The 22255-nt window shown below is 54.4% G+C and overlaps 2 protein-coding genes across 10 annotated transcripts in view; one reads left to right on the top strand and one right to left on the bottom strand.

The window, feature by feature from the left end:
* PRODH (proline dehydrogenase 1) overlaps window positions 1–22255 on the top strand; it is a 53723-nt gene that overhangs the window by 8852 nt on the left and 22616 nt on the right. Inside the window, exons 3-14 of one of the 7 annotated variants that reach the window (XR_008422184.1) lie at window positions 1752–1786; window positions 2283–2432; window positions 3904–3968; window positions 4173–4289; window positions 4668–4747; window positions 5487–5568; window positions 6968–7060; window positions 7156–7302; window positions 8094–8269; window positions 9335–9433; window positions 13095–13238; window positions 14466–14561. Coding sequence is in view for 6 of the 7 variants with exons in the window: in XM_053902242.1 (XP_053758217.1) it covers window positions 1752–1786; window positions 2283–2432; window positions 3904–3968; window positions 4173–4289; window positions 4668–4747; window positions 5487–5568; window positions 6968–7060; window positions 7156–7302; window positions 8094–8269; window positions 9335–9433; window positions 14466–14892 (1471 nt within the window). In the remaining variant the exon portion in view is untranslated. The other 6 variants (XM_053902243.1, XM_053902245.1, XM_053902242.1 and 3 more) reach the window with 6 other exon arrangements.
* Window positions 15895–22131, bottom strand: DGCR6L (DiGeorge syndrome critical region gene 6 like). Of its 3 annotated transcripts, XM_019435532.2 has the most exons (5): window positions 21947–22080; window positions 21701–21861; window positions 17908–18008; window positions 16915–17055; window positions 15895–16450 (listed from the first exon to the last, which is right to left on the bottom strand). In XM_019435532.2, exons 1-5 carry the CDS (start codon window positions 22054–22056, stop codon window positions 16367–16369), a joined length of 597 nt encoding a protein of 198 aa, XP_019291077.1. In that variant the 5' UTR covers window positions 22057–22080; the 3' UTR covers window positions 15895–16366. The 3 variants fall into 3 exon arrangements, with proteins under 3 accessions (XP_019291077.1, XP_019291078.1, XP_019291079.1); XM_019435533.2 differs by lacking the exons at window positions 15895–16450; window positions 16915–17055; window positions 17908–18008 and adding exons at window positions 19147–19359; window positions 21146–21318 and having other exon boundaries at window positions 21947–22131; XM_019435534.2 differs by lacking the exons at window positions 15895–16450; window positions 16915–17055; window positions 17908–18008 and adding exons at window positions 19147–19356; window positions 21146–21318 and having other exon boundaries at window positions 21947–22131.

Below are 22255 nucleotides of genomic sequence, written 5' to 3'. Positions count from 1 at the left end.
AGCCATCGTCCTTGCTGGTTAGACCCATGCCTTAGTGCAGATGGTGGGTCCTGAGTCATGCTATTTGCCTGGTTGTACCTGGACCACAGCTTGGGGCTGGTCTTACAGGTGCTCCTTATTCCCAGTGGGGATGTTGTGTGTGGGGCTGACCCCCTCCCTTATGTTACTGAGTCAGATATTGTCACACAGGCACACCTCACCCTCTTCTGTATGTCAAGCACATATGTCTAGTTGGCATGAAGTGGCTCTTGTCCCCTGTTCCCAGGTGGGGGTCTTATGGGCTGTGCAGCCATGTGCGCGGCCCCTGTGAACTGTCCCAGCTACTGGGACTCCTGGGTCCTGACCTGGGCATCCTGGCTCACAGTTGCCAGATATGGGCCCTGAGGTTACACAGGAACCAGGGTCTAAAGGGAGGGCTCCCTGGAAGGCGGCTGGCAGCCCTTGGGTGCAGGAGCAGGGAGGTCAAAAGCTGCCTTAGACCTTTGATTCAGCTTGAGGCTACCACAGGTGCAATTAGCTTTCTGTGGCTTCGCTGGCTTTACCTCTGTCTCAAGTGCCCCAGCGCAGGGGGTGGGGGTGGGGGACGGGGAAAACACTGTCCTTTTCCTGTGAAGTATGGGCAGAACCTCAGGAGCCCCCAGGGGTCTGAGCATTTAGGAGTTCACCAGATAAGCCACAGGGCTTCAGCTGCACTTTCTGTGGGAACTGATTTAAGAGGCTTTAAATACAAAGTCAGATGATGGACAAAGCTGCTCGAATGCCACTCCAGGACAGTAATGGTGAGCGGCTCCTTCATCTGAGTAGGCTTAGCCATGACATTTGCTGTCCCAGACGTCATAGCCACTGAGAGGGGGATGGTGTCTGTTGTGATTCTGGCAGGCATTCTGGGTGAGGGGGCACCTGGGTGGGGGCAGACCAGGCAGGGGTGGTGAGGGCATGGCCAAGGGACTGCAGGGAGGCCTGAGGGTGGGCAGAGGCAACCATGTTCTCAGACTGGCCTCACTGATCTGTCCTCATGAGAACTGGGGGGGTGTTATTCCCTTGTGATGGGAGGCCAGGGCAGGGCTTGCATCTTAAAAGAAAAATTCTGATTACTGGTTAGAAGATACACCTAAGGGGCAAGACTGAAGCAGGGTGCTGGCAGGCAGTGGCTGGAGGTGGGGCTAGCTGTGCACCTGGGCAGGAGCCCAGAGCCTGGCCTGGGGTTCCTGGTGGTTGGAGGTGCCTGGATGCAGGGGGCTTAGGGCAGAGCAAGCGGCCTCGTTCCTCAGCTTTGGGAATTTTGTACTTTGGTAGTTGTCGGCTCCGTTCCTTATCAGTCCTGGCTGGCCCTGAGGCTCTGTCTTCCCCTCAGAAGGAATGCCCCCATAGCTAGCTTTCATCAAGCACCTCCTCTTTGCCTTGGGCTATCAGCTAGTTTTATTCACTTCTCACCTACCCAGGAGGAATCTGAGCCTTCTCCAGGGTGTAGAGCCTGTAGGCCAAGTTGGTCTGTGAGGCTGCTGCCCTGCCCTGCTCAGGGGAGGTGACCCTGCAGGCCTGGGGTGGGTAAGGAGGTGGGTGGGGCACCTGAGTCACTCTTACCTGCCCAGGCTAACCCAGCTATTCCTGTACAGTCCGCCATGTCAGGTCAGGTTCAGGACTCCACCCCTGGCTTCCTCTCACCTCTGCTTGCTCAAAGGGAATACGTGCTTGTCACTTGCAGCCTGAGGTGGTGTGACCCACCCTCACCCTCTTGTTCCTTCCCACAGGTCCTGTACATCGGCTGTAGAGAGGGAGGGCAGTGGTGAGTATGAGGAGGCCATTCAGGAACAACTACTTTCACCACCTGCCCCCCTCACCCTCACCACCCCTACTTGGGAGACCTGGGTTCAAGGGCACAGGCAAGACTTGGGGCCAAGGCTCCTCCCTGTGCCTATGTGGCTTCTCCCTGTGTGCACCCAGGCCATTGCTCCAGATCTGCTGACATCCTCAGGGCCTTCCCAGGGGTCCTCATCCCCTTGTCCTAAGTGGGTCTGGGTTCTGCCTTTTGGCCTGAGTTTGCCATGTGACTAGGATTTGGCCAGGGGGAAGGAACACTGAGTGTAGGAGCAGGGAGTGGTGGGCAGCACAGTGGAGGGGGGCTGTGGCTGCTAAGGAGCCTGTCCTGAGGGAAGAGGGCTGTGGGCCATGGGCAGGTCCTGCTGGATGCAGGGGAAGCCCCATGTTTGCCTAGAGTGGGGTGGGAGCCAGAGCACAGCACAGAGCCTGTGTGTGCTCAGGCCATGTGCCCATCCCTCCAGGTACAAGTAAGAGGGAGAAGCAGTACCAGGCCCACCGGGCCTTTGGAGACCGCAGGGATGGTGTCATCAGTGCCCGCACCTACTTCTATGCCAATGAAGCCAAGTGTGACAGCCACATGGAGACGTTCTTGCGCTGCATTGAGGCTTCAGGTGGGGCCGGCTGTACACCTGCCAGGGAGGCTCAACCTCTTTGTGTAGAGATGCTGGTGGGTGAAAGCAAGGCCAGGCTAGAGCACTTGCCTGGGGCTTGGACAGTCGTGAGGGATGACCATGGGTGACACTGGGGAAGATAGGCTGGGCTTAGGTCACACTGGGGTCACGCCTGAGTACAGCTCCTACCCAAGGAGCCTAGCACCTCCTGCCCCTTCCTAGATACTAGTGCCCAGATGTGAACTTCAGTAAGGCTGTCAGTGGGCTGAGCAGCACCCCCATATAGGTCAGGGGCTTGAGCCTCACCACATGTGGCACTGGGGTTTGCCAATGGCTGTGCTGTTGCCACAGAGGACTCCTCCTGCCTGGCCTTATGTGGAGAGCCTGCCAAGGGAGGTGAGTTAAGTGGGCCTCTGAGTCCTTTACTCTTTAGGACATCCCCCCCAGCCACAGTGCGGCCCACCATGTGGCCCCAGCCACAGAGCCCCCTTCCATCAGTGGGCTCTGTACCTTCTGAACGCTAGAAGGAGCAGGAGTGAGTTGTACTCAGAAGCAGCCTTCTGAGATCAGCGCTGGGGAGATGCCAGGCAGAGAGGGTCCAGAGCATGGTGCGCCTCCTTACCTCTGTGCCTGCTCTGCCTGAAGCAAAGGTCACAGAAGCCAAGATGGGTCATGGGTTTCTGGAAGGGAGGAGAGAGGCAAGTGTGGTTGAGTGCCTTTGGTGCTCCACCCTGTGCTTCACTGGGCATTTCTGTGTTTTGTGAATCCCCCCACGGGCAGCCTGGGGTGCCAGTGGCATGGGAGAGGACATGGAGGCAGGGACAGAATGGGCCAGTCTCACTGGCTCCTTTGCCCAGTGCATTCCTGGGCCCATGTGGCCAACAAACCTTGCCAAGTTGCCTGTTCCCGCCTCCAAGGTGGGGTATCTGAGCAGCTGTGTACATGGGCATTTATGTGCTTGGTAGAGACATGGTCCTTCTGCCTATAAATGGTTAGCCAGCAGCCCAGGATATCTGACTCTTTGCTGGGCTCTCTCCTCCTGTTGGGGGCAGGGGCAGCAGGGATCCTTGGTGCCACCCACCTTAGCCTGAGATTGCTGAGCTGTCACTAGAACTACTTCTAGGGAGGGTAAGGCATGCATGCTGGGGAGCAGGCAGCCCACCCAGACATTGCTGCAGCCCCTGCTAGGCTTGGGTGGGGGAGGGGGGAGAGATCTGCTGGTCCCACTGCACTGTCATCAGTTTTGGCAACTGGATCATTCAAGGCTCCCTGGTGGTCTTGGGGGCCCATCTGTCAGGGGGACCCAGTACCATGTATGTTGTAGGTAACTGATAAGAAGAGGGGCCACGCCAGCCATTTGCAGTCTGTCACGTGTCTGTCACTCTTGAGTGGTATACGCTCTGGGCACAGGCTTCTGGTCCTCCTCATCCCCCTATGGAGCCCTAATGGTTATTCCTGTGGCTTCTGACAGGCAGAGCCAGTGATGATGGCTTCTCAGCCATCAAGCTCACCGCACTGGGGAGACCCCAGTTTCTGGTAAGTGCCAGAACCTTCCACCTGCAGAGAGAGTCTGTGAGAACTTGGGGGTGCTATGAGCATTAAGTGAAAGCTCATGTATTGGTACCTTGGTGCTGGGAGCCAGGCACACAGGAAAGACTGGGAGGGGGCCTGGAGCTATGCTCCCTGGGGGCAGGGAGCTGGGCATGTGCCAGAGCCGGTGCCTCAGGCCTGCACTTGCAGCTGCAGTTCTCAGACGTGCTGACCAAGTGGAGACGATTCTTTCACCAAATGGCTGCAGAGCAAGGGAAGGCTGGGCTGGCTGCCATGGACATGAAGCTGGAGGTGGCAGTGCTACAGGTGGGACAGCCCTGCCCTCGTGGGTATGAGTGGGTGGACACAGTGGGGGCTTGGGAAGGAGCCCTGCCTGGGGGGGACCTCGCCAGGCAGTGTTTGAGGTGGGTTCCCAGAGGTTGAGGACATGCTGGGCAGCAGGATTTAGGGAGGGGAGTACTTGCCCTGCACATGGCTGAGTGCTGGCTTTGGGTTTGGGAAGGGGCATCAGGGACAGGTAGGAATAGACCTGTCTATGGAACAGAAACACAGGCCAAAACTATCTTGTTCTCGCTAATTGTGTAATAAAGTCAAAAGAGCAACACAAATGTTCAGGGAAACAGGAAATGTTAGTGAATGGGGCTGGGGCACGTCCATGGGAATGCCACCTTCTCACTTCTCAAGGAAAGTGTGGCAAAGATGGGCATCGCATCCAGGACGGAGATTGAGAGCTGGTTCACTGCGGAGACCTTGGGCGTGTCTGGGTAAGAGTAGCCCCCTAGCTGGGAATTTGGGAGTGTATGCTCTGGTTCAGCCATGGTTCCAGCTGAGCCGCAACGGCTTCTCCCAGTCCTGATTGCCCTCCTGAAGAGCATGGGCCTGGGGTGACAATGCTGAAGGACCTGTTCCCTGACACATACAGCAGGAGTTGACAGGGAGTCTGGAGTCCTGGGGGCTGGGGCTGCAGCTAGCCCAGGGCTAGCTTAGACAACAACCGGCAGGGTTGCTCACAGAATTATTCAGGTCCTAGCATGAGGGTGCCACACTCAGCCCTTCCTGGGACCCACACGGCAGGTAGGTGGAGGGTCAGGGCAGCTGAGATCCTGGAGGGGCCCATGCCTCATCCTGAGAGACCTGGGGGCTGGACCTGAGGTCACCAGTTTCCCCGGACTGGCAGAGGGTGTCCCCTTACGTGCAGGGTCTGCCTCCTTCCTGGCCTCCCGTGTTTGGCTCTTTCCCAAGCCTGACATGGCTCGTGGTGTTCTTGGTGTTCTCCCTGGGTTTTTATAGCTGCCACCACCCTGACGCAAGAATGTTCTGGTTTTGGTTTCCATTTTGTAAACAGAGGATGATGTTAACATTTTGTCTGTCCTTTGAAACTGAAAGCTGAGGTAAGTTTTGTGTGGGTTGGGCTTGGGATGCTCTTTTAAGGAATGGGCTGGTTGGGGCCTAGGCCCCCCCACAGATCCTAGCACCCATGTGCTGATGCAGCTTCTTCCACAGCACTCTGGACCTACTGGACTGGAGCAGCCTCATCGACAGCAGGACTGAGCTCTCTAAGCACCTTGTGGTCCCTAACATGCAGGTGATGACCCCTCGCCCCCTCACCCTGTCTCACAGGGGCACAAGGCTGAGAAGGGAAATGTTCCCTGTTGCTTTCCCTGAGGCAGCAGCTGGGGTCGCAGCTGGATGAAACCAGAGTCCTTCCTGGCTGCGTAACACCCCTGTGGTCTGGAGGAAGAGGACAGACCCATGAGTGCCCCACAGAAGGGGAGAGAGACCTGTGTCCTCTCTCCTTGCATGTCAGGTCACCCCAAACCTAATATGATTACTGGCCTGAAATGGCAGTAATCATATTATCCCACGTCACAGTTCTGGAAGGACAGGGCTCAGCTTGGGTGGTTCTAGCTCAAGGTCTCCCTTGCGGTTCTCAGAGGGTGGTGGGAGCTGGGGTCATTGTGGGTCCCCACTCACACAGTCAGCAGTTGACTCTGGCTGTGGGCCAGGGCTTCCTTACCATGTGGTGGCTGGGTTCCTAGGTTGAGTGTCCCCTGAGAGCCAGGCGGAAGCATTATTACCTAGCTCCAGATGTCCCACAGCATCACTTATGCCCAGTTCTGTTTGTTAAAAGCGAGTTACTAGGCCAGCCTGTGTTCAGGGGGAGAGGAATGAGACACACCCCCCCCCCCCCCCCCCCCCCCCCGCCCAGCCGCCCCATCCTGCCTGTGGGAGGTGCCTGGAATTTGTGCCCTGTTTGAAACCACCCCTGAGCTGGGATGGAAAGCAGCAGAAGTCCCTTGGGAAAACATCCCACAGATACTGCCTTCCACGAGTATCCAGCCCCAGCTGATGGAGGGCTCAGTCCCCAAGCTAGGACACCGAGGGCCAATGGAAGGGCATGCTTGAGGCCCCATGAGAGCGCCCCAGGCAGTGTTAGTGGGCATTTGGGGCTAGCAGAGGGCCCAGGGCTGCACAGGCCTCCAGGGTAGGTGCTCCCCACCCGCAAACCCACCCCCACCCCCACCCCCACCCCAGCTGCTGAGCACCAGCTTTCTGCTGACCTGCCAGCTCCCTGAAGGCCACCACTGTCTGGAGATGGTGCCTCTGTCCCTGCTCTGTGTTGTCTGTCTACTGCAACTTTTCCCTCCTGCTTGTAGCCACCACTCTTTCTCCGATCCCTCTCTCTGCTAGGGGCTGAGTCCTTCTGGGTGATCGGATGGACCCTCACCCTTGTGTGGGAGCAGACACCTTGGGTGTAGGTGTGACCTGGGGCAGCTAGCTCTGTGAGTCAGAGGGTGCTGGCTGGCAGCAAGGTTCTGGGGTACCATGTGACCAAGGCAGGGGATGGGATAGCCTTTGCTGGTCCTGGGGTATTGGTAGGACCTGCACATGGGGGCAGGTGGGTGCCCTCAGGCAGAGGGAGCTGTGGCTTTGAGAGGTGGGAGCTTGGAGCCCTGCTGTGGCCTGACCATATGCTGCCCCAGACAGGACAGCTGGAGCCTCTCCTGTCACAGTTCACTGAGGAGGAAGAGCGGCAGATGACGAGGATGCTGCAAAGAATGGACATCCTGGCCAAGGTCGAGGACCCTGGGATGTGCCCAGAGAGGGTGGGGGGGGGCACCTGTCTCACTTGATCCCAGTCAAACCTTCTGTCCCACCCTGTACTTCTCAGAAAGCCACCGAGGTGGGCGTGCGGCTGATGGTGGATGCCGAGCAGACCTACTTCCAGCCAGCCATCAGCCGCCTGACACTGGAAATGCAGCGCAAGTTCAACATAGAGAAGCCGCTCATCTTCAACACATACCAGTGCTACCTCAAGGTATGGCCCCTGCCTACTGCCCCCCACCTCCGCCACCGGTCTGCAGGTGATGCCCCTCACTTGAGTCCTGTGCTGGTGCTGGGAGAGGCCGCTGCCTGAGTGTGCCAGCCTCTGAGTGGGAGGAAAGGCCCCAGGACTCTGTTACCGGCTGTGTGCTGGCCCTTCTCTGGGCCTCAGATCCCAGACAGGGTTTTGAAGGGGTAGAAGGAAGATGAAGGAGGCTTTTTGCAGTCTGCTTCATGTGCCTTAATCCCTAAAATTTGAAGGCCTCATGAGTAAGTTTTTTCCTGCTATTTTTATTTCCTGCCATTTTTTAGTTTGGGTCCCTCTGAGGATCAGATGAAATCTCTGGTCCCCTTCCCACAAAGAGACTTGCATGTACCTCAGGGAGCCCAGGGTGCTTGAGGGTGGGGTCGCTGAGCACAGACCTGGGCTGGGCTGCTCTGGGACCAGCCAGGTATTTGGAGGAGACGGTGTGGGATGGGTGTCAAGGCTCTAGGGCTGGGGGAAGTGGGTGGGTGGGTGGGTGGGTGGATGGGGCAGCATCCCTTGCCCCTGAGTCAGCTTGAGAAGACTCCGGAGAATACCGTGGCTGCTGGCACCTAGTCTGTCCCCCAACAAAGTTGTCCTCAGGCCACACTGAGGAGTCACCATTTCTTAGAGATGGAGGTTGGAGGGCCTTCCTCACTCACACTTGTCTCCCTGCTTCCCTGGGCACCTGGGCCTCAGGGGACACAGGCTGGAGAGGGCCCCATCCTGGTCAGCAGCAACTTTTGGCCCTGGTCCCACAGGACGCCTATGACAACATCACCCTGGATGTGGAGCTGGCTCGCCGTGAGGGCTGGTGCTTTGGGGCCAAGCTGGTGCGGGGTGCATATATGGCCCAGGAACGCGCCCGTGCCGCGGAGATTGGCTATGAGGACCCCATTAACCCTACGTACGAAGCCACTCATGCCATGTATCACAGGTGCGCCAGCCCTTCTTGGCCCCTGGGGGCCTCGTGGCTTCCTGGGGAGGGGAATGACAAAATAGGGCAGGGGTGGTGGAAGTGACCTGATGTGACCCCTATCTGACTGTGGAGCAGCCCAGTGTGTCAGAAGCCTCTGTAGGAGCAAGACTTCTGTCCTGAGACCAGAGCTGATTATCTTCTCTGCTTTTTATTTATTTTTTGAATCCTCAGCTTTTGTTTTACCCTTTCTAAAAACTTTTAAGGTGGATTTTTAGTACAGAAAAGTCTACTGAATAAAACTAAACTGGCCCAGGTCCCCCAGCCAGCTCTTGTTGACACTTAGGACAAGAGATCCCTGAGCAGCCCTCCTGCCTTGCATGCAGATCCCATGCTTTTTCTTTGTGAGGTTGTGTGTGTGTGTGTGTGTGTGTGTGTGTGTGTGTGTGTCACAAATAGACCCTGAGTGCCTTGGCTCCTGCTCCCTCCCTGGCAGTGCCCTGGTTTCTGGGAGTATCCAAGTGTGCCATGGGTATACCCACATCTGCTTTGGCATTGTGCATTCAGTCCTGTGCCCTTGCTTTTCCATGTAACACGTATTTGGATCCTCCTGTGTCAGCGTGCCAGCCCACAGTGTTAACCCAACAGCCAGCAGAGTGCCCATCTTTGTGAGCTTTTGGTGGTTTGCGGTCAGGCCATTACAGTAGTGACTCATAGCACACTTTGCCCCTGTCTCCTGTACTCACGGGCAAAGACATAGTTGTCACATGTTCCTGGAAACACACCATCACTGCCAGATGGCAGAACCCTCACACTCTCTATGCTCAGGGAGGCTTCAGTTTCCTTATGGACCCCTTCTGGAAGCAAAGCTCCATCTGTCCTGAGTGCACTGTGTCCCAGGTAGTCTCCTTTTGAATGTCTAGCCCCAGGTACTGCTCACGTTTTCTTTCTTACCTACGAGGTGTTGAGGAATGACAAGTACAGCCTTGGTCCCATTACCATGGCCACACTTGGAGTGGGCTCGCTGGACAGCCATGGGCCTGCTTGTGGCCTCTACAGGCTGGGGCTTACGTGCACTCCCTTTAGGTGCCTCAGTTATGTCCTGGAGGAGCTGAAGCACAATGCCAAGGCCAAAGTGATGGTGGCTTCTCACAATGAGGACACAGTTCGCTTCACGCTGCGCAGGTAGGCACCCCCTTCAGCTGTCTGGTGTTCTTAGTGAGGGAGGGCTTGGGATGAGTGGTGTGGAAGCTATGCAGAGTGGTGGCATTTAGGGGTGATGTATGTGGGATGAGCTAGAGTGGCACCTTTAGTGTCCTGCCAGCTTCCTGTCTCCCCAGGTCCAGCTGGCCATTGGCACTGCAGTAGCAAAAAGGCTATTTGCAGTGACTTGGGTTTTTTTTTTTTTTTAATTTTTTTTTTCAACGTTTTTATTTATTTTTGGGACAGAGAGAGACAGAGCATGAACGGGGGAGGGGCAGAGAGAGAGGGAGACACAGAATCGGAAACAGGCTCCAGGCTCCGAGCCATCAGCCCAGAGCCTGACGCGGGGCTCGAACTCACGGACCGCGAGATCGTGACCTGGCTGAAGTCGGACGCTTAACCGACTGCGCCACCCAGGCGCCCCGTGACTTGGGTTTTTAAAAATTAATACCTGACTTATTGAAATTTCAAATCAGAAATTAAATTTCATTAGGTGATTTAAATAGCTTGCTGAAATGCACAAATACAGTGTGCAATGTCAGATCCCCTCAGGAGGCCTCCAGCATATCATCTTATTTATAAATAGTTACTCTTAACATTTTAAACTGCATTTGGAACTTAATATAGTCTGTTTTCTCTTTAAGTGTGTGTCTTGTGGGGCAAAACTTTGGTAGAATCCATGCAAGTCTGATATAGGAATAAGGTGAAGTAAGTTAAAAAAAATTTTTTTTAATGTTTTTAAATTTTTGAGAGAGACAGAGAGAGCATGAGAGGGGGGAGGGGCATAGAAAGAGGGAGACACACAGACTGTGAATCAGGCTCCAGGTTCTGAGGTGTCAGCACAGAGCCGGACACGGGGCTCGAACTTGTGAACCACAGAAATCATGACCTGAGCCAAAGTCGGACACTCAACCAAGTCACCCAGGTGCCCCATGAAGTAAATTCTTAAATATTCCAGTGTTATCACCATGTTTTTGTGTTTTCTATCTTAACCCAAGGAGCACCACATGAGGGGTCCTAGCCACTCCTCCTGCTCCCCAGTCTCCACCTTCCTGGGCTTGAGGCCCGACAGGAAGCACGGTGGCAGTGGTCTTGGTGGCTCTCGCCTTTTCCAAGAGCAAAGCAGGGCAGCCAAATTGTGGCCAAGCAGGGCTTCCAGAAGAAGCAGTGAATGAACAGCCAAGGCACGGCACAGCCAGCTGCCTGACAAGCTGACTCTGGTCACTCTACACCCATTTGGTGAAGCAGTGCTTATTCTCTGCTTGTGATGGTACTGCTTTTTCACAGCCTAAAATTGCAGCTGAAAACTATTATTTTTTAAAAATTTTATTTAAATCCAAGTGATTTAACATATAATACTCGTTTCAGGAGAATTTAGTGATTCATCACTTACATAGGACACCCAGGGCTCATCACAAGTGTCCTCCTTAATGCCCATCATCCATTTAGCCCATTCCCCCAACCCACTCCCCTCCAGCAACCCTCAGTTTGTTCTCTGTATTTAAGAGTCTCTTACGGACTGTCTCCCTCTGTTTTTCTTATTTTTTCTTACCTTCCACTATGTTCATCTGTTACTTAAATTCCACTTATGAGTGAAATCATGATATGTCTTTCTCTGACTTATTTTGCTTAGCATAATATATTCTAGTTCTATCCACATTGTTGCAAATGGCAAGATTTCATTCTTTTTGGTAGCCAATATTCCATTGTGTGTGTATGTATGTGTATACATATAATATACATACATACATACATACATACACACACACCATATCTTCTTTATCCATTCGTCAGTTGGACATTTGGGCTTTTTCAATAATTTGGCTATTGTTGATAGTGCTGCCATAAACATTGGGGTGCATGTTCCCCTTCAAATCTGAATTTTTGTATCCTTTGGATAAATACATAGTAGTGTAATTGCTGGATTGTAGGTCTAGCTCTATTTTTTAAATGTTTGTTTGAGATTGAGGGGGGAGAGAGGGAGAGAGAATCTCAAGCAGGCTCGATCCCACGAACGCTGAGATCATGACCTCAGCTGAAATCAAGAGTCAGATGCTCAACCTACTGAGTCACCCAGGCATCCCTAGGGTAGTTCTATTTTTAATTTTTTGAGACACCTGCATACTGTCTTCCAGAGTGGCTGCACCACTTTGCATTCCCACTGGCAGTGCAAGAGGGTTCCCCTTTCTCCACATCCTCACCAACATCTGTTGTTTTCTGAGTTGTTAATTTTAGCCATTCTGACAGGTGTGAGGTGGTGCCTCATTGTGGTTTTGATTTATATTTCCCTGATGATGAGTGATGCTGAGCATGTTTTCCCGTTAGTGAAAACCATGATTTCTAATGCACAGCAGTTGCAGCTATCAGGGTGGGGATGTGAGTGCTGAGGCCACCAGTGCCACCCAGGCCGAGTATAGACTGTGGTAAGTCTCCCTCCTGAGAGTCCCTGACAGGATCAGGGTCTGGCTGTTTCTGTGGGATCGGTGAGGGGCTGAGTGGAGTCCTAGCTGGACAGGACTGCTCCACCTTCTTCCCTCCATCCCTGGGGACTTCCCAGCTGCTCATTTACTGCCTTGGATGCCCCAGCCTTGTGACTGGATGTCAGAGAGCCAGGGGTACCTTTTGTGCTTGGTGAAAAAAAAAAAAAAAAATTCTGGTTTGACTTTTAAAACAGATGGTTTAAGTTGCAAATATTAAAACCTGGTTTTCCCTTAGACTTAAAAAATATTCTGTTACTCCGTGATGGAAACTTGATCATCCACTAGATGATGTATATACAAAGAGCCTCCCTGTGCCCCTGGCCTGGCACTTGGGAACCTGCACCCCTACACAAGTGGCAGGCCCACAGGGTCAGTGATGTACAAGTGGCATCTTCTTAGGTTTCAGTTATGAGCTCAGCAGGCTTTGCCTGACCACTCCCATTTTAGGTAGGGGTCACAGGTAGGCCACTCACCAGCTAGACAGAAAAGAGTGAAAGTTCTAAAGGTATAACCTGCCCTCAGAAGGGCTTCCTCTCTTCTGCTTTCTGAATCTTCCCGCCGAGAATAAGCCTGTTCTCGGCATCTTAGCCAGGGAGGCTCCTGCCCTGGACGTGGCTTCCTTTGTCTGAAGTGCCAGCTGAGTGCGCTCTCCTTTCTCATAGCCCCCAGGGCCCGTGCCACACTCCACAAATACTATCATGGAGAAGGCTTGGCTCCTGCAGGACATGGTTCTGTGTTCCTGCACTGGGAGCTGGGGAGCCCATGGCAGCTTGGGCTTACTTTCCCTGATGAAGTAGTGTGGGTCTCTGATGCCACATCAGGGAGCTCAGACAGCCTGTGTAAGCTTTGGCTGAGTGGCAAGCCAACCCAGAACTCAAGAGGCCTGGACAACAGCATGTTCTGTGGGCCAGCAGTGTTGGCTGGGTTCAGCCGGGGACTGCTTCTGCTGGCCCTGCCCTGAGATCTGACTTGTATCTGTGGTCAGCTAAGGCCTGACTGGACCTAAATGGCTTCATTCATGGCTGGGGCAGCAAAGGGACTGCATCACATCTAGTTTCCTATAGGCCAGTGCAGGCTTTGCCACATGGTGGTCTCAGGCTTCCAGAAGCCCTGAGAGGGCAAGCCTTTGCCCACATCACATTTGCTCTTCTCTTTTTGGCCAGAGGAAGTCAGGAGGCCTAGCTCAGAAGCCAGGTGGAGAACCTTGCCTGCTGGGAGAAGCTGCAGTCACATGGCCTAGCGGGTGGAGAGGGGTCAGCAGCCACTTCTGCAGGAACCACATGAATGTCCCCACCACTGCCAGTCAGGTGGGCAGCAACGTGGTGGCAGCCCTGCTCTCACAGGGTTCATGCTCCAGTGAGGGACAGAGATACTTAAGCTGGAGACCGGGGCCACATGGTAGAGACCATGGCCTGCTTTAGAGTAGGTGGCCCCCACATTGGAGCCACTCTGACAGAAAGAGGGAGAGGACCTCTGGAGGATGATCCTCATGTGGAGGGCCGGGGTGAGATGTCCTCAATGCTCTAGGAGTGAGGGGCCTGAGACAGTGAGAAGAGGGGGACCCTGGAGACAGGGAAGCACACTGCTGGCCTGCAGCCTGGGTGCGTGTGAGGAGGACCCAGGCTAAACATGCCCTTGGAGGGAGGTGGAAGGATGAGGGCAGATTCCAGAGCGCTGGTAATTGAGTCTGGACATGTGGATACAGCAAGCTGGAGGTAAAAATATAAGAATCCTCAGTAAGTAGACATTGCAAACCTTGGAAATTTTTCTAAGACCATACAAGGGAGGTGTGAAGTCAGGAAAGGGTGCTGGACACAGTTGGGGGCCGGATGTTGGGCAGCACTAATAGAAATGTGAGCCACATCTACTCTAAATGTTCTACTAGCCACATAAGAGATGACGTTAATTTCCATAATACCTTTCAATTAGCCCAACATATCCAAAATATTACCTATATTCAGTATTTCAGAAAAACAATATATTCTTTTTTCCAGTTTTCAAAATCCCATGTGTGTTAGATACTTCTAGCACGTCTCAGTTTAGACCAGTTGACTTTCAGAGACTCAGTGGGCACCAGTGGCTGGTGCTGCTGTATGGGACAGAGCAGCCAGTAAGGGGAGGACAAGAGACCGGGTGGGGTGGAGGGATGTGTGGGACGGAGGGGATGTGGCACTGAAGGAGAGGGGCTCAAAAAGGGGTTGGACGAGGGTCTCTTGAGAGCTTACCCAGGCCAGGCTTTGGGGCAGGCCTGCCTCACTAGGTTAGGGCAGACGAGAGGGGAGAGGGAAGGGGCCATGGGGAGCAAGCATAGTGGGAGGGGGAGGCTGGCTGGGAGAGGAGGGAACTTGGTGGCCATGACCTGAGGTCGGATTTGCAGGGCAGATGCTTGGTCTGGGCAGCACAGAGCCTAAACCTATGCCCCACCCTGCAGGGGATGGAAACTAAAGTGTATGAAGATCTGGGAGTGGAAATGGAGGGTTCAGAGCTAGCTCAAGTTGCCCTGGGGGCTCACCTGCCATCTTGTCTGTCTACAGGATGGAGGAGCTGGGCCTGCACCCTGCTGACCGTCAGGTGTACTTTGGACAGCTACTGGGCATGTGTGATCAGATCAGCTTCCCACTAGGTGAGCTGAGTCTCCCAGGGGAGCAGGGGTGGGGAAGTCTAGGACTGGGACTCACTGCTTCTGCCTGTGTGTACAGGTCAGGCGGGCTTTCCCGTGTACAAGTATGTACCCTATGGCCCTGTGATGGAAGTGCTGCCCTACCTGTCCCGCCGTGCCCTGGAGAACAGTGGTGTCATGAAGGGTGCCTGGCGGGAGAGGCAGCTGCTGTGGCAGGAGCTCAAGCGGAGGCTCCGCACAGGCAACCTCTTTCACCGTCCAGCCTAGTGCTCGTGGGGCACCACCACCCACCTTCAGACTTGGCCTTCAGACGCTCCCTTGCCTGGGCTATGGCCTCCTAGGCCAATGCCACATTTATAGCCCAACCAAAACTTCACGTGGATTCACCTTTTTATGCCCCAAGACTATGAGATCCACTGGAAGTCGGGCCTCGGTGCCCCTCTGGCCTCTGCCTAGGACATGGGCACCCAGACCATGTCTGCTGCTTGCCAGAGCCACTGGGAACTGTCAGGGACTGCCCTTCAATAAGTGGGCACAACCCCATGACCTTGGACCCAAAGGACCACCTTCTGACAGAGTTCATCCAGCCCATACCCTGAGCCCCTCAGGTGGGTAGTCACCAGTGGGGAAGCTGGCCTGGTCAATAAACCACTATTCCTGCAGCCCTCAACTTCTTTCTTGCAACGCTTTTCCCCCTCAAGTCCTCCTGTGGGGTCAGTATCAAAGACAGAGTGTTCTGATGGCTCTGCCTCTCTGTCACCATGTGTCCCTGGGAGTGAGGCCCACCATGCGTGGAGTGGACCCACCAATCCTTCCTTCAGGCTGTATCACAGATTTGGCTATGTAGGGTGCTAGACACTCCCACCCCAAGATGACAGATAGCAGCGCCCCTGGGCACAGACCAATGCAGACAGGATGCTCCTGGGGTGGGCTTGCTGCTTCCCCACCCTGGACTCTCTTCCCCCTCCCCCCCCCCCCAGACAGGATGCTCCTGGGGTGGGCTTGCTGCTTCCCCACCTTGGACTCTCTCTCCCCCACCCCCCCCCCCCGACACTTGCTGCTCGGTGCCCTTCACCCCAGTTGTCCTAATGACCCATCATGCTCCTAGTGTTGTGACCAGAGCTGACTCATAGCTGCCTCCTCCCTCTAGTCCTCAGCCCCAGAGCAGACTAGATGTAGTCTTAGTGCCCTGGGGGAAAGGTGGTATGGCTGGGCCTGGAGCTCCAGAGGGGGTGCCCCTGGGAGGAACCTCTGTGACATGGGGAGTGGGGGCATCTGCTGGCTCCTCCATAGGCCATGGAGCTACCAGGTGAGGGCCCCAGTCATGGCAGATACCACAGAGCTGTCATATAAGCCACGTGCAGGCCACACTGTGGCACCTTTATTTCTCTGGGCCTCAGAGGGCTTGGGCCTTGGAGCCTCTCCCACTGACTTGGGCTGCATCTGCCAAGGGAAGGGCTGAGACCAGAACAAGCATGAAGCCTGAAGCATGGCAGAGATTGGGTGCGCCCAGTGGAGTGAGAAGGTGCTAGGACCTCCAGCCCTACTGTGCTCAGCTCTGAGGCATCCGATTAGCAGGATGGGCCCACTCTTCCCTTTACCATACCATCCTAGCTTTGGACAAAAGCAAAGGTGGATGGCAGGTGCAGCCAGAGTCCCATCTGGCCTCTCCTCAGAGGGTTGACTCCTCCTGCAGGCAGCTGGGAAGGTGGTGGCCAGGTTCCATTCAGCTTTCTGCTGCCTGTAGCAACTGAGGAACAGGGCTGTCTTCTCAGCTATGATGGGCAGCAGGTAACTGGCAGGGACCCCATCTGGTCATAGAGCTGTCTTCCCCGCCTGGCAGCCCCTCTGCTGCAGCTTCCGGATGAGTTCCAATAGGTTCATCTGCAGTGTCAGCTCCTGAGATGCAGAAGGGCTGCTGTGAGGTCAGCATGACACCTAGACTCTCCTGCACTGGCAAGAGCCCCAGGCAGAAGCCTCCTTTTCCCAAAGGCCCACAGGCAGCTACCAGGGCCTAAGAGTGCCAAGCAATGAACCCATGGGACTGACTTCCAGTGAATCCTGCCCATGGCTTGCCAGAAAGGGGAAAAAGTGGGGATGCCAACCCCAACAAGGCTGCAGTTGTCCAGGCTTGGTGCACACGGAGATGTATGTAGGGAGGAGATGAGGGTCCTGTGAGTAGCAGGCCTGGGGAAGGGGAGGCAGAGGCAGTGGGACTTGCCTTACTAATTTCTCCCTTCTCCCCTCTGTCTACACACCCTGGGCCTGGCTCCCCAGTGACCAATGATAAAACCCCAGAGGGAATTGGACCTTTGGGAACCAGCATCCCCTGGGCTGCGCCAGGGCAGACCTGAGGCACTGACCTGTGGGTTGGTGGTCACATAGAAGCCAGCAACCCCTGCCTTCTCCAGTGTGCTCTGCTGGTCTGCCACCTTCCGGTCTAGCTCTAGGACAATCTTCTGGTCCATTGCCCGCTGCTCCTCACGAATCCGGTGTTCCACTGCCTGCACGGTGAGGGCGGCTCAGGGGGTTAGCCCCCTGCCCATCGATGCCTCAAACATACACTGGTGGCTTGCCACTTCCTTTAGCCCTCCCCCCCCCCCCCCCCCCCCACCTTCCCAATCATTCCAAGGCCACTGATGGTGCCCTTATTGCACCAGGTTGCTCCCTCCTCGGCCACACTGAACCCTGGAGAAAAGTTCAGCTGCCTCACCCCAAATGTTCTCCCTTCCAGGACCTCCGGCCAGGTGTCCCTCCTTTGCTGTGCCAGACTTTGCTCAGCAATGACCGCTCAGGACCACCATGAGCTGGCCAGATGCCAGATCCACCTCTGCTTACTATCAAGTTGCCAACCACCTCTGTGCCTTTGCATATGTTCCCTCCCCATTGGGACTGCCAGTCAACCCCAGCTCAGCACCTCTTCCCTGTATGCCCTGGCTTGGGGCCGTCTGGGACCCTGTACAAATCCCTCCATGCACTCCTACCACCCATGGCTTCTCAGTTACATATGGGTCTCTTGGTTGTCCTGAGCAATCTGGGAACAGGACAGGCCTCTGGGGCTGGCCTCATAATCCCACCATTGCCCTTGCACCTCTAAAGCCTTGGGGCACAACGGCCTCCCACTCAGCACCTGCCCTGCACAGGCCCGGCCCACGAGCAGCTGCAGCCCCAGGGAGCAGGGAATCATACCCTTTTACCCAGTTCTGCCACATCCCAACCCCCACAGTGAAGAGCCATACTGGGGGCTCATCAGGTCTCTAGTGGACCACCCAAGCTGAGGCCCAGAGCAGACAGCAGCTCCCATTCCACCCTGGGCCCCCTCCACCATGGCCCAGTCACCCTGCCCACACCCCTACCTCCAGCTCACGCTGCTGAGTTGCCTGGAGCACGGGCAAGTTGTGGGGTCGGCAGGCCTGCTGGGCTTCCTGGTGCTTTTGCCGCAGCGCCTGCCTGAGCACTAGGAGGAGATGAGACCAGAGAAGTCAGGTAGGTGGTGGGAGGTGAGATGGGAGGGGGTCAGGGAACACCTCTTGCCTCAGCACCTGCCCTGGCTGTCCCACCATGGGGCAGCCAGGACAAGGCGCAGACATGAAGCCCTGCCTGATGACCCAGCCTGCCCGAAGCCCTGCACTAGCAGCTGGGTGGAGTTCTGGGGGATGCCCAATCCCCTAGCTCACTCAGTCTTTCCCTCAGCCAGGGCAGGGCCATTCTCTAGCAGCGAGGATCGAGGGGACTCGGTGCAAGAATGCAACAGAGGAGGGTGAGCGAGGGCAGGCTGGTGTAGGGGTGGGGCCAGGGCTATAGCCCGGGGTCAGAAGACCAACAGGAGTGGGAGACTGCGGTCTGGAGGCTTCTAGGTTCAGATGGCCACAGGCCAGCATTCCTGGGTGTGAGCTGCCCATCACCCATGTGATATATACAGAGATGTCCAGGAGACCACCCAGGCAAAGGTCTGGGAGAAGGAGGATGAGGAGTCATTGTGCCAAAGCATGGCATGGTCTCTGCTTCCAGAGGCATGGTTGTGTCACTCCCTCAGAGCTGCCCTTCAGGGTGGGCAGACCTGCCCCACCCCATCCACCACTCCCAGAGGGAGTAGGATGGGCCCAAGGATGAGATGAGCCATTAGAGGTCCTCTGCTGGGGGTGGGGGGGGGGTGTCTATGTTACTTGGAGAGGAGTTCACCAAGGCCACTGAGGAAAGCTCCTACAGTTGCCACTAAATCATACCATAAACATAAGCAAAGTTGTCTAGTCTGATAGGACTGGACTGAGGAGAAAGGTATCATGGGATGGAAAGAAACCAATCACAAAACAGAATATACAAAACTCTACAGCATAGATCCTAGACCCATGTCAAATGGCTAGATCTCTCCTGTAAGGAGGGGTCCTCAGCCATAAGGAAACAAACCCAACACTAGGTCTTAGGCAGATACCTCTTAGCCAGTGGTTTGGCACCTGCTGTGCCCTGAACCTTACCAATCTCCTGTTTCTTGGCATTCTGTGTACACCTCAACAATGGCATTTATCACATTAAATGAGTGTGAAACCAAGAACCACCCTTGAGACACCTGCATACACACAGGGACAAGGAAGATGCTCCCTGGTAAATGTTTACACCACGTGGAGGCAGGATGGGAGGAAATAAATAGATAAATGCAGGAACACGTTATCTCCTTCACTTTGTTTATCAAACATTGCTGCAAATCTCAGGACAACATCCAGCTTCCACTGGGTGAGACGAGAGCTGTGGCCACTGCCTGGCTTTAGCAGTGACCAAGGAAAGCAATGGCAGCCAATCACCACCACCTGCTGAGTCGGAAGGAAAAGCAGAAAGTCACAGGGTACTCACCCATTGCTGGTGACATCAAAACCTGTCCAAAACTTCTGAAGCACAAGTAGCAAGGTGTCTAGAGGATTATCAAAACATCTTCACTAAAAGGAACCAGGACTCTGGAGTAACTGCTGCCCTCCCTGCCCGCCCCCCTTTATTATTCGGAGTGCTTTATTCACTCCCTGAACTAGTAATCTCTGTGGATAAACAAAGGCCACCAACATGAGAATGAGAACTACTTATTGACAGCAAGAGTAAGTGACCATCACTGCCTGCATTTGGTAGAGACTCAACCACAGGCAGGACGAGTGGGAAAGCTTTTTGGTGGCCAAAGGGAAAGGTCCATCCTGATGGGAGGCTGCTGAAGCTGGAAACAGACTGAGGCAGGGGAAGACAAGAAAAGATGAGCCTAAACACCTTCCTGTACCAGAAAGCAAGGAAGTGCTCCAAGAATGATGGGGACACATCAAAAGAACACAGGAGCCAGCCCAAGAGCTCTCCCACTGACCATATGTGGCCCAATTTGAGCATTATAAAGAATAATGAGCTATGTACTTTGGATTTTTGACTGTATGCATTTTACGCCTCAATGGAAAGGTTTACAAAGACAACCACTCCAACAGCAGGGAAAATGTAACACCAATTCTATAAAAACTTAAAAACCTGAAGAGAACGCTTCCCAACTCATCCTATGAAGCCAGCCTTACCCTAATAACCCATGCAAAGGCATTATAAAAAACTACAGATCAATGTTCATTATGAACACAGAAGCAAAAATTCTTAACAAGATTTTAGTAAATCAAATCCAACATAGACAAAAAGGATAATACATCCTGACCAACTAGGATTTATCCCAGGAATTAAAAACATCAGTGTAATTCACCATAGTAACCAAAAAGCCGCATGATCATGTCAATAGATCTAGAAAAAGGGATTCAACAAAATCCAATGTCGGTTTCTGAGAGAAATGCTAATTTCTGCCATAAACGTTTAAGTTGCATATCATTGGGTCTGCAACTGCTGTCCAGTTTACAGGAAACAGGGTGGAGAAATGGTTAAATGACAGCATGAGGAAGCAATGTGACAGACCCAGCATGGGGACATTCTCTTCAAAAAGTCAATGCCATAGTAAATGTTTGAGACTATTCCAGGAGCAGAGACCAAAGTAACCAAATGCAATGCATAAACCTACACTGTCCTTACAGAGACAGTTTGTGACAAGTTGGGTAATGCGACTGTGGACTGAAGGTCAGAAGACACCCTGGAATGATTAAATTCTCAGGATGCTGTCCCTGGTCACATTGGAGTGTTCTTGTTCTAGGGCACTGGTTCTCAATCCTGGGCCAAGGTTGACTCCCAATGATGTCTGGAGACATTTTTGGCTGTCACTGGAGGAATATGCCACTGTCATCTAATGGGTAAAAGCCACGGATGCTGCTAAACATCCTGCAATGCACAAGACACTGTCTCACCATTAAGACTTGTTCAGCCACAAATAACAGTGCTGTGTTAGAAAACCCCAGTCTAGAGGAATGCTGAAGACCCAGGGTGAAACCCTATGGTGTTACATATATATATTTAGAGGTATTAAGAACTTCGGCAAAATGTTAATTATTGAATCTACCTGGAGGGGATACAGGTATACATTATTCTTCCAACTTTACTAAATATTTTAACCTTTTTTTTTTTTTTAAATAAGTTTGGTAAAAATACAATAACAAAGGTAGGAAATCTCATGGGGGCAGGGAGAACTGCCCAGCATACCTTGCAGGAAGGGGCTCCGGAGACCCCCGAGTGGGTACGCCTGGGAGGAGCCAAGGGCTGAGGGTGTGGCTCGAGTGAAGAAATTTTTGGTTCCAAAGGGTGACACAGGGCATAGTGCGGGTGAGGGGGCAGGGGTGGTGTGGGGCTCTGCGCCGCTGGAAGGGGAATTGACCCTAAAGCACGGAAGAACTGTCAACACTTTGGAGCATCACCGAAGGTAGTCAGCCGCTACCGCTGACCGCCAGCACCAGGATCCGCCCACGGAATGACCACACAGGAAGGCCTTGGGCCATCTTGCGTGGACGAGGGTGGAGACAAGGCTAAGTCTGGGCAGGGAGTGTCGATGTTATGTTGATGCGGGGTCGTGCAACTGACAAAATTAAACTGCCTTGACCTTTTTGTCACCAAAAAAGCGCTAGCAGTCTCCACGCGCTTGACCTGGTCAATTTTAGGGTCTTCATCCGAGCGACACCCAGGGAAGGACTCGGCCTACACAGACACCGAGAGCTAAACTCCCGGAGGAGAAGCGTGCGTCGTCCCGCCTCCCCCGCGCACCTCGGTGCTCATTCTGTAGCCGCAGGCGCTGATTGTACAGGCTCTTCTCGGTGAGGTGCTGGATCTCCAGCAGCCCCTGCACGATCTCGAACACGGTGCCGTCAAGAAGCGCCAGAGCCAGGTCGCTGAGCGTGGTGTAGGACAGGCGCTGCTGGAAAGAGCTGCGGGCAGAGGGACGCGGTGAGCGCGGGCGGGACCCAGGGCCGCCTCAGCTTGCCCGCTCCGCCCCACCCCGCGGCCGCGCACCTGGGAAGCTCTTTAACTAGGCTCTGTAGTGCAGATAGCAGCTGGTAGTGCCGCTCCTGCTGTCGGGCCCCATCTACCGCCTCTTCGAAGGCGCCACCGTAGCGCTCCATGGTGGTCGCGCCCAGTCAGCCGCCGGCCGGAGCAACCGGCGCCTCCTCTGCGTCAGGTCCGAGTGAGACGCATTCCGCCCATTTTACGACCATCTCGAACGCGGCGCGTCCCGCCCCTTTTACGACAGTTGAGGCGGTGCGGCCCACCTCCTGCGCCCTCCCGTACGAGGCTCGCTCCGCTCTTACGCAGAGGTTCCTA

This window comes from Panthera pardus, unplaced genomic scaffold, assembly GCF_024362965.1.
Source record: "Panthera pardus isolate Hobbes unplaced genomic scaffold, ASM2436296v1 HiC_scaffold_15, whole genome shotgun sequence".
Classification (NCBI taxonomy): Eukaryota; Metazoa; Chordata; class Mammalia; order Carnivora; family Felidae; genus Panthera; species Panthera pardus.
The sequence above is the reverse complement of the archived record's forward strand: the minus strand, read 5'-3'. Positions and strand labels throughout refer to the sequence as shown.